The sequence below is a fragment of the Hypomesus nipponensis genome, chromosome 22 (assembly GCF_054491055.1).
Source record: "Hypomesus nipponensis isolate SF chromosome 22, ASM5449105v1, whole genome shotgun sequence".
NCBI lineage: Eukaryota > Metazoa > Chordata > Actinopteri > Osmeriformes > Osmeridae > Hypomesus > Hypomesus nipponensis.
The window spans coordinates 7,054,884-7,066,391 of NC_140382.1; the positions used below are offsets into that span (position 1 = coordinate 7,054,884).

Below are 11,508 nucleotides of genomic sequence, written 5' to 3' on the forward strand. Positions count from 1 at the left end.
CCATGGGCTGGGACTCGCTGACTGTCTCTAAGCTCCCTGTAGACAGACGAACAGACAGACAGACAGACAGACAGACAGACACATTAGGGTGTATGGGAACATGTCTTAAATATAGACCTACAAGAAGACCTATAGGTCTTGGAATTACTCCACCCGGTTCCACTGTAAACACAGCTCGATTTTTCCTTGTCTCTCTGTTAAGGTGTATATTACTTCAAAGACAAAGAAAGTGTTTACAATGGTGTTGTTACAGTCAACAGCAGATGTCATCCTCTTTGTATATCCAGTTTTAGCATCATTCACCTTTATTTCACACCTTGTTACAAGTTTACAAACATACATTGAAGGACGAAATATGAAAATTCAAAGTTACTACCAAAGACAGAGATCTATTTACCTACTTACCACTTCTCTACCAAGATGAGAAATAAATATATTAACGCAAAAAGTCAAAACCAGGCTCCCTGTAAAACAGTAGTAGGGTGCTTGTCTTTCATGTAACTCCCAAAAGCTCCAGCAAGTACAGAGAATGGACCTTCAATGACATACATGGAGCAATAAAGGATTGAAGACTACAGAATGTCAGAAGCAGATTTCTCTTTGACAGGGAAACACTCCAAGAAGAGCTCCTAACTTGCGGGGGACAGAGATTTCTGGGACAGGTCTCTACACTAACAACATACATGTTAATATAACACCAACTCGGTATTGAAATGGGTAAAAGAATACTAGGATACAAAAAGATCAAATAAATCACATGTGGAGGTCAGAGAACTGACCAGAACGGTAAACAGAGCCTGTTTAATGAGAAACACTGATGCTTTCCTGCTGGAAAAGCACTAGCATCAGTGAGGATGAGGATACTGATGATGATGAAAATACAAAAGACATGTTGATGATGAAGATATGGGGGGAGCACAAGGCTGTGTTTGCTGCTGAAGATGATGAGGATGTGAGGCTGATGAGGATGTGAGGCTGATGAGGATGTGAGGCTGATGAGGATGTGAGGCTGATGAGGATGTGAGGCTGACGAGGCTGCCTCCCCAGCCTCACTTCTTCGGCTCCTCGATGTGCTCCACCTCGCTGGACTCGTCCACCACCTTGCCGTTGATCATGGTTTGGGTCACCACCTTTACGATCTTCCTGGTGCGCACGTCCGGCTCCTCTGTTGCCATGAACACAGGAGGACCAGGGGTTAAAGGTCACAGTCACATCCGATCACTGACTTTTACTCTAACACCAACATTTAAATGTTATTTATCGATTGGACAGTTGGAGAGCGAGAGGGGAAGAACATGTAGGAAATTGCAGATATGAACCCAGGCTTGTGCATTAGACCTTATTGGTATGTGCTCTTACCCATTGAGCCAGTGGGGAACACTTACAGTCTGTTTTCAATATCAGTTCAACTTGTGCCGCACCAATTGAAATGTTATCATCTCATTTCGAACAGAAACAGAAGACCAGCGTAGTTCAGCAAGATAATGACATAAAACAAGACATTAAGAACACAGAAAAAAATACTCAGGACGTCACAGTTACGCTGTTCTGGAACTGCTGTTGACCACTGTTGCTAAGGGATGCTTTGTTAGTGTGGTTGCTAGGGGTGTTTGCCCTGTTTGAGGGTTTCATGAAACAGCCATTAGTCTACAACCACAGCCCTGGGATTTATCTCACAAGGAGTAAAAAGGAGGAGGAGGTGGAGAAGATGGAGAAGAATGGAGGAGGAATGATAGGAGATGGAAGTGGATGAGGAGGAAATGGAGGATGGAGGAGGAGGAGGAGGAGGAGAAGCAAGTGGTGAAAGAGGAGAAGATTGAGGAGGTGGATGGAGGTGGAAGAGGAGAAGCATGAAGGAGGAGGCTCGAAGGAGTAGGAGAAAGAGGAAGAGAAGAGGAATGGTCATGAGAGTGAGAGCCAAAGATTGAAAGGGAAGGAGATATTGAAGTACAGAGAGAGAGAGAGAGAGAGAGAGAGAGAGAGAGAGAGAGAGAGAGAGAGAGAGAGAGAGAGAGAGAGAGAGAGAGAGAGAGAGAGAGAGAGAGAGAGAGAGAGAGAGAGAGAGAGAGAGAGAGAAAGTGCAACCAGGCTTCGGTGGTGAGCTGAAGGTGAATGAAGTCTCTGTTTGATCAGTGACTTAATCGCGGAGCCTCCCTATCACAAGGAGCATTCCATGATGTCAGAGCCAGATGATAAGCAGGCCTTTCTGGGTGACTGGTCAGAAGCCTGGAGTCAGTCAATACAGTAAACCTGCATGACTAACAAGCCACTCTGCTGGGTTAGAGAGACAGGTCTCGATACCGGCCAAGGTCTACTGTCTAGAAGAGACAGTGTTACAGTGGACATACAAGTAACTATCTTGATAAAACTGTCGATGTAGTTAACCACATGACCTCTCTATGTTTGTCTCGGGTCACACTGTTAGACAGTATGTCCATGTGTGTGCGTTTCTGAGTTTTCTGAGAAACTCACAGCCAATAAATAAATAGTCCCCTGTCACGTCCACCAAGTCAGCGTCCCCCTCAATGTGTGTTATGCCTGCTATTGGCTGTTTCTCAGAATAAACCAATGAGCAAGCAGGCAAAAACGATACTCACTCTTAGGGGGAGGGACCTCCTTGATCCTGAAAACAGAAGACAAAGAGTAGAGTTAGAATCCAACCAATAACAGGGGGTTTGAGTGAACGGGAGGTGAACGGCTCTGTGAGAAATGAGCGACAGAGCTGAGAGATGGAGAAATGTGAGACCGAAACAGGGAGCTAAGGAACAAAGACGGGGTGGCCGAGTGTCATCCCAGGACGCCACGCCGACTCACATCTCCTCCCCTTCCAGCAGTCTCCTGTAGGTGGCGATCTCCATCTCCAGGTTCTGTTTGATGCGGAGCAGCTGCTCGTAGTCGGTCTTGTTGCGCTGCATGTCCAGGCGCAGCTGGGAGAGGTCGTCCTCCAGCTGGGTCAGCGTGGCCTGGAGACGCTCCATCTCCAGGGCATACTTCTGGCCCGTCTCCCCCATGTTACCCTCCAACGCCGCCACCTACAGGACACAGGGAGAAACACACCCATTGCGAGACACACAGTGTCATTGGACACACGGAAAAATGAACAATACACACATTAAGATACAGACAAACTCACACCTGAGATATCCGAGACCCCTGATATCACTTCATCAAAACCCGAGGAGGAAAGTTAGAGCAGAGAAACAAGATCTGTATATACAAGAGGTCTATATCAACCAATATCTGTAGATGATCTCGTTTTCAGTCTAGTTTTACAATTGCCCTTTGTGCTTGAGTGCACAAAATAAAAAATACCTTATGGTAAGAAACTGAAACAATTTGTCCTTGCTTGTTTGGGGAGAGAAGCCGTGTTTCCACTCAACAGAGATCCCAGGGTAGAAACAGGGCCTGGCACCACTGTAACAGACGTGGTCTTGCAAGGTCCGTCAGAGGCACTGTCCACTTCGACCAGGAGTCTAACTCACCACCTCTGACTTCACAAGCGCCACCACTACCAACTACGCCAACGAAAAGCTAGCAATCCGTGGACGCAGGTAGCCTGCTACATACTTGAGGAGTCAGTTTCACCACACACCGGCTACACTCGCAAGGATGAAGGAGTTGAACGTGACGCCCTGCTTCACAGGTGAAGCACAGACAGAGAGAAAAGAGAGAGAGAGACCCACACAGACACAATGGGAAAGACCCCGCCTTCCGAACCCCCACCTGTTTGTGCAGTGTCTCCAGCTCCACCTCCAGCCCCTGCAGGAAGCGTTGTCTCTCCACCAGCTCCGCCTGCGCTCCCCTCAGGGCCTCGTTGCTCTCCTTCACCTCGTTCTGCACCATCTCCAGCTGGCCCACACACACACACTGCTCTGAACATCGTAGCCTAACTCAACGCATTCCTGGGCTTGGTCCTCTTCACTCCCTCCGTGGAGCGGAAGGCTGCAACACGCCCCGCGCCCCCGTCAAGCCCACGCCATGCGGAAGTTGAGGCGTGAAGCAAGTCTACGCGCTCTATTGCGGTGGAGTGTGTGTCATGCTTCTTCTAACTATGCTTATTCAGATGACACTTCTGTTACATGCAGGCGATTGGGTTGCCATGATTGTACAGTATTATGAACAAGCAGGCAATTGGGTTGCCATGGTATTATTATGGACTCCATCAGTTATGGTAGCTTGTGTGTGTGTGATGGCACGTTTGTGTGCGTGTACGCATGTTTGTGTGTGTGTGTGTGGGGGGGGGGGGGAGTCAAGTGGCTGAATGGTTAGGGAATCGGGCCAGTAATCAGAAGTTTGCTGGTTCGATTCCTGGTCGTGCTAAATGACTTTGTGTCCTTAGGTAAGGCACTTCACCCTACTGGACTCGGGGGGAATGTCCCTGTACTTACAGTAAGTCGCTCTGGATAAGAGCGTCTGCTAAATGACTAAATGTAAATGTAATGTGGGTATCTTGTCTCACCTTCTTGCGGAACCAGTGCTCCGTCTGCTCCTTGTTGTCCTTGACGATGCCCTCATACTGAGTACGCAGTTCCGCCAGCACCGTGCCCAATTCCGGCCCCCCGCGGGCAGCATCCACCTCCACACTCACCTCCTCGCTGGCCAGACGGCCACGCACTGCCTGGACCTCCTGGAGACCAGGGTGAAGGGATGGAGACGAGAGAGAGAGAGAGGGGGGGGGGGGGGGGGGGGGAAGACATTTGAAACAGATTATCTTGAGTATAACTTGTGTTTGCCCCGTATTAATTAGGAGTCTTATGTGTCAAAGTGAATGCGTGCTCAATATGTACGTTTCTCTGTGAATCCTACACTAGCCAGAGAGAAGGCGAGCCTCTCTCTATTATTAAACTCCAACATCAATACTTGATGGAGCTCTGCTCGTATTACCCCTTCAAGCCCCCTTTCTCTCTGGGTGCCCACAACCAGGATTTGTGTGTGTGTGGGCGTGTGCGTGCCTGTGTGTGTGTCAGAGTATTGTATACATCCTAATGGACTCAACTTATGGCTCAGTGGCTGGCACCGCACCCTGCTGTCCAAACACACCCTGTCCTTCTCTTTGGTGCCAGGCAAGATCTTAACACACCATAGGACAACAGAACACTGGAGTCCAGACACACAAACACAAACACACACCTGACCACACACACACCTGACCACACATACACCTGACCACACGCACACATCCACTCCTTCACAAAGACTTATAGAGAAACGCAAGCATGCTGTCATGGGATTTAGGTAGGTGTTTTGTTACCTCAAAGTCTTAATAGGATTGGGTGTATGTGTGTGCGTGTACATCTGTGTGTGTACGTGTGTGTACATGTGTGTGTGTGTGTATGTGTGTGTGCATTCTCAGCTGAGCCAGTGTGATTGTTAGAGAGTCCACTGAGAGTCTGAGAAGGAGCCCAGAGAACAGGCCAGAGCCTGTGGTTAGTGTGTGTGTGTGTGTGTGTGTGTGTGTGTGCGTGTGCGTGTGTGCGTGTAAGCCTCTGGTTACTGGCAACAAATAGAGTAGAGTCAGGGGGTTCTGGTTACCCCCCCACCCCCACCCTCCTGTCCCTGCAGGATCAGAAGAGTTTAGTTGATACTCTTGGGATTTGCAGGTCCAATGAACAGAAATTCAAGGAAGAAGAACCGTTCTGCAACCTGGGCCTGGAGTTTGGCCGCGACTGTGTCTCATTGGGACAACCTCCTTAGTTAGGTTAGGAGGCAGCTAGCCCACAGATGGAACCTTGACAGCTTTATCAAATCAGCAGTTCACAAAATACTGCTGGGCCACATATGATGATACCTCACAGGATATGCAACAGCGTATGTCCATATTTGGACGTTAGCGGTCTCTGACCTCCTCGTGGTTCTTCTTAAGGAAGTAGAGCTCCTCCTTCAGGCTGTCCAGGTCGCCACGGAGACTAGCGATGATCTGCTCGTGGTCGGTCTTGGCCTTCTTCAGAGCCATGCAGTCTCTCTCCACAGACTGGCACATGACCTGCTCTGTCTCCCACCTGGGGGAGGGCGGGGGGACAGCTGTTAGTGTGATTTGAAGGAAGTGTAGAGGAAAGAGGTGGGTTCAAGGTAGGGTTAGCCACGGCTATAAAAGTTGTGTGCATTGGTGTGTGTGTGTTTGTTTGTTTGTTGAAGAAAAAGGTGTGGTGAAGTTAGGCATAACCACAAGATGTTGAGGTTATGTGTGTGTGTATGTGTGTTGGGGTACTGCGGCACAGGGATGTGACACTCACTTGATCCTGAAGTCGTCGGCCGCCAGTTTGGCGTTGTCGATCTCCAGCATTAGACGGGCATTCTCCAGGGTCTTCTTCCTCACCTGGTGAAGAACATGAAACATGTATTTCCTTTGTTTTGTGTGATTTATCAGGGCCATATAACCATACAGTCAGCATGCCGTACTACAGCATGTGTGGTCCTGGGCTAACCTATTTAGTTCCTTGTAATTGTAAATTTGTTTACTCTAAAAGCAGAACAAACAACTTGACAGCAGAATTGAGAAGAATGGAGGAAGAGCAAACACTGCACACGACTGAACGACTGAGTACTTCCCCTTCAAAGAGAGTGAAAGAGAGAGAGAGTGAAAGAGAGAGAGAGTGAAAGAGAGGGAGAGTGAAAGAGACGGAGAATGAAACAGAGAGGGATAGAGAGAAGTAGAGAGGAGAAAGAAAGAGAGAGAGGGAGCGTATTGCTTATCACCAGTGGAAGTAGACACTGGTGTGTCTGAATTGACACAACTCTCCTATTATACAGTAACCACATGCCCACTGGCCGGGAGGGGACTAATGTTTAACTCTGGGTTACCAGACCAAAGCAGGTTAACTATGAGGTCAGAGTCTGCCAGTACTAAACATCATCTACACCATAAGAATTTAGTTAGAGCTTGAGCACAACATGTATGGAGTGTGTGCATGTGTGTGTATTTGTGTTTGTGTGTGTGTGCACGAATGTGCATGTATATGTACTGGAGTTAATACTGTATGCCATGTATACAGAGTAAGCCCTGATGTCTTCTTCACACCATACAGCACACATTTCTCAGACAGAGAGGATCCTGGGTAAAGGGAGCCCACCTCCTGCTCCACAGCGTGGGCCTGGGCCATCATGGAGTCCAGGTCGTGACCTTTAGGGATGCGCTCCATCATCAGCTGCTTGATCCTCAACTCCAGGTCAGCGTTGGATCTCTCCAGGGAGCGTACCTGAGGAGGATGTGTGATGAGCAGAAACCAAAAACAGTGAGATTAGGAGGGGGATGATTTGGTGGTTGTGCGTGTCTGTGTTGGATGATGAGTCTGTGTTTATTATTAAAAAGGCAAAACGTTATTTGGTTTGCACATGTTGATCTTAAGCAACAGCTTTTCCAAACAAGGTGTGTTTAGGTGTTGATCTCTGAAGGATAATTTAACTGTTGGTTAGTTTGTTTCCCCCTCTTAATAGGCTACTGTTGTTTGTGTCCAAGGTAACATCCACGCTATGACAATCAAACGCTGCATATAACCAACTGCATCTCTAATCTCTCTCACCTTATCCAGGTAGCTGGCCAGGCGGTTGTTGAGGCCCTGCATGGCTTCCTTGTCGTTGGCAGAGTTGTTTAACCCGTTAAGCTGCTGCGCGGCACTGTTCAGGTCAAGACCGATGGAAGCAGAGCGGCTTAGCGGCTTTGAGAAGGAGACGGAGGCGCGGGAACGGGCGCGTCCGCTGTCCCGCAGAGATAGGCTGGAAAAGGACGGCTGGCGACCGCCGGAGAAACTCCGCACAGAGAAGCTGGATGCCATGATAACTGTGCTGAACACAGAAACAGTACACATTAGCCAGGTTAAACACAGCACGTCCTATTAAGACATCCTATTAAATGACGCCTCAGGTGGTATCCGATATTTTCAGTCATCCCTTATACAACCACAGGCCCACAGCCATGGGTTACGCCTTGTAGCCTGCTATTATAAAAACGATTAACTACAATCAAGCTAAATATTGGTGGATCGCACTTAATAGAAACAGTGAAGTGGCCTCTTCATGTGTCAAACACAGACAGCAAAGAGAGCCAGGCTACACTTTAATGGATGGATGGGACTGAAACCGCAAGGTCCAGCTACAGCTTCAGCTCAGTTGAGCATGCAATCAAAATGTAAATTCTTTCGCGCAGCCCTTTACTCTTGAGAGTCTCTTGTGGGTTCTCTAAAACACTCCCATCCTCTTTCATCAGTATGGTAATAAGGTGTATTTACATTCAACGACTAATAGAACAGCATTAAACAAAACTGGACCTGTGAGAAGATGACATGACAAGGAGACTAGATCATCCCAAACAGAGAATATAGGCTTGCATTGTTAGGATGTTTTTGGATGTCTAACTGTTTCCTGTCCTTATCTGTCTCTGTGAGAGCCTCAGATTAGGAGCCAGTCTCTGAGAGAGAACTCCCTCTCTGTCTCTCCAGACACCTGATACCCCCCAGGTTACATTCTCACCGCATCACAAAAGAATGGGAGAGGAAGAATGATTTCCTTGTCAAGACCATGGGAAACAGAGAGAGAGAGAGACAGAGCTGCAGAAATATCTGTAGAATGTCACTGACAAGTGTAATTTAACGTCATATAAAATCTGTCTATTATTAATAGCAATAGTCAAACGGTAAGTGACATTATTAAGCCACACACTACGTAGGGGATCAAACGCACTGCTTTTTTGCTCAACATCTTTCAGGTCTTCAATCAAATCTGATATCATGTCTTCAAGGCTCCTATCTAAATAAACCAAAACCTGTGTAAAACAACCATATACTCACATGGGTGATAATGTCGGCAGACAAACAGCAAGATGTGGAGGAGGTCCTGGGGACGGCTGGCTGCTGGGTGACTCGATGCTGCAGGTGAGCTTATATACAGGTGGCCCAGGGGGAGGGGCCAGCTCCTGGAAGTACAGGGGGTGTGACTGGTACACCTGCAGCCCTGGGACGGTGGAGAGGTGAGGGGACCGGTAACCTGAACTCCCCCCAGGAGATGGGCATGAAATATTCAGCTGCACTCCCACGAGAGAAAAGAAGTTGGACAGAGGTCGACAACACGAGGGTTGGGTGAAACTGATGAAAGATTGGCATTTCAAAACGTGTGACTGAAACCCGGCCCACAGAAATAGCTGGGGTGTTTTGGGTACAGACACATTTGCTTCACTCTGCATGTGTGTATGTGCAAGTACTTCTGGTCCTGGTCTAAGCCTCCAATTATGTGTAAACATGACACCACCCTCATCTATCTAGGTCTATAAGAGAACACATCAGTGTGTGTGTCTATGTATACAATACCAGTCTAGCACCAGTAACTTGTCACACTATTTCCTTCTAGTTTGCATGCTGGACTTCCTCTCCCGCCCTCCTGCTCTGACACCAGTGAGCAGTAGAACCCAGGGGACTCTCACTCTCTGTCCAGACACAGACTCCAGAAAGGAAGAATCTTCCAGGATGTTCTCCTGTTTGGTGACATGGGCTCAACCAGACCTGACTGGGTCTGGCAGTCTGAAGTATTCCCAGATGTGACACACTCTGTACTATCTGCCTGGGGCTCAGTCTGAGGCTGGCCAGGTGAGAGGTTTGCATTCTAATCAACACCATATAGTGGACCTACTGTCCACCACTGCTGGTCAATGCAAATTGGCCTACTACACCGCCTGAGAATAGAGAGAGATAGAGAGAGGAGAGACGGAAAGGAGGGAGATAGACGAAGGAAGATAGGGACAAATAGCAGGGTGAGTTGGAGAGAAGGTAAACGCACCAGTGCTTACACAGCAGCATGATTAGCTGCAGTTCTAGTACGACTCAGGATATATAGTGTATCGTAGACCCGATAGGTGGACGTCCGGATATTTGGAGTCCATCGCCCCTGTGTGGACAATGATGGTAGGTACACTGTATTCTGATCACAGAAAGATGCGATATACAATCTAAATACCAAGACCCATTATATAGAATGAGGGAAAAGGTGATAGGTCCTTCAGAGGAGTGTTAACTAGAAGAGAGAAGCAGGTTTTTCCTCAGTCTCAGACAAGGTGACTCTTGACTTTGTCATGTCGTATTTTTCTAAATATCCTCTGCTAATCAAGCAGGGGCAGGGAGATGAGGACAGATGAAATGAGGAGAGATGAAAGGAGGAAAGAGGCGCTGAGGAGAGAGATGAGGAGAGAGATGAGCAGAGAGGAGATGAGGAGAGAGGAGATGAGAGAGGGAAGATTCTCTCTCCTCTTCTTCACCTTTTGTCTTTTGACCCTGGAGGCTAGAATGATCCCCTCAGCACGCTGCCAGTCTCTGCAGCACCAAAAGAGGGCAGCAATGAGCTAAACACCACCAAGCTGCCTCTGAGTGCATTGTTCTGCCTGGCCCAGTCTCTCTCTGTGGTCACTGTCTCCGAGTCATGCATCATTCTTCAAGGACCACCTGTATTTTCCATACAAATAACCATCCATAGGTGCTATCTCACCCTGAACACTGGACAGGACCACAACACATCAGTTGGGTTGGAATTTTGTTGGTGTGGAGCAAGGGTGTAGGTGTCGTTTGGACATTGGTAGAAGCAAGCATTTTTCATGACCCAATATGCTAACACTTGTGCTTTACAGCTAATTGTCGATGTGGACATTTCAGTGTTTGACATTAGTATGAACAGACTACCGTCTAATGTTCCTACTGTCCCCCCCTGAACTGGTCTGTAATGGTGTCAAGGGGCATCTAACAGTTTATAAAGTATACCTTAGAGTCAGTCAGTCAGACACACACACACTTCACTGAGAGGAGTTACTCTGTGTGGATTAGAGCTCACTGCTAAATCAACAAATAAATTATTAGGCTAATTCGATTTCAGGATGCAGCTCATGACCCCACTTGACCCCTCCTGACCCCTGTCGCATGACGTTAGACCAATCAGAAGGTCTTCAGACAGTCACAACCAGTTCTAGGAAGCATTTGCCCTGAACCAATTAACGTCTACTGTTGCCTCATTGCACAACAACGAGAACTGAAATGAAGATTTGTATTTGAAATACCTCCCACAAAACTCCCCTTTTCAATTGTGTTAATTCCCTTTTTGTGCATTTTTTTTGTATTCCTCCTGTCCTCAGAACAATGGCTGCCTCTCAGCGCGGCTCTTCATCTGGCAGCACGTCCCAGCTCCAGCACCACAAGCAGCTCCAAGCAGAGAGGGAGGAGGAGACTGTATGGTCCTTCAGCAGCCCGTCGTCTCAGACAGCTCTAAGTCGTGATGAAGTGATTACTTCCTGTTTGTGGGGCCGCACCAGTGGGCTCAGAGCCCTGTTGTCAGGATGTTGCTGGTTACATGCCCGCACACACACACACACACATGCACGCACTAAGGCATTTTGAACATACTGACATTCTCGTCATTTCACACTCGCAAACACTCGTGTCTATGACTGTTTGTTTTCTGTTTACGGTTCATGTTCTTGCATTAGTGTACATTTAGGGGTGGACAGGCCATTGAAATGTCCCCACCAGTATTTTGACA

General features: G+C 47.8%; 1 protein-coding gene across 1 annotated transcript; it reads right to left on the reverse strand.

The window, feature by feature from the left end:
• Positions 1–272: 272 nt before the first annotated feature.
• On the reverse strand, positions 273–8,817 carry LOC146236202 (keratin, type I cytoskeletal 18). The gene is made up of 10 exons (XM_084686850.1): positions 8,784–8,817; positions 7,521–7,782; positions 7,071–7,196; positions 6,234–6,316; positions 5,843–5,999; positions 4,460–4,627; positions 3,724–3,849; positions 2,815–3,032; positions 2,598–2,623; positions 273–1,165 (listed from the first exon to the last, which is right to left on the reverse strand). The coding sequence occupies exons 2-10, from the start codon at positions 7,770–7,772 to the stop codon at positions 1,050–1,052; spliced, it is 1,272 nt and encodes a 423-aa protein (XP_084542976.1). The 5' UTR covers positions 7,773–7,782; positions 8,784–8,817; the 3' UTR covers positions 273–1,049.
• Positions 8,818–11,508: the final 2,691 nt, after the last annotated feature.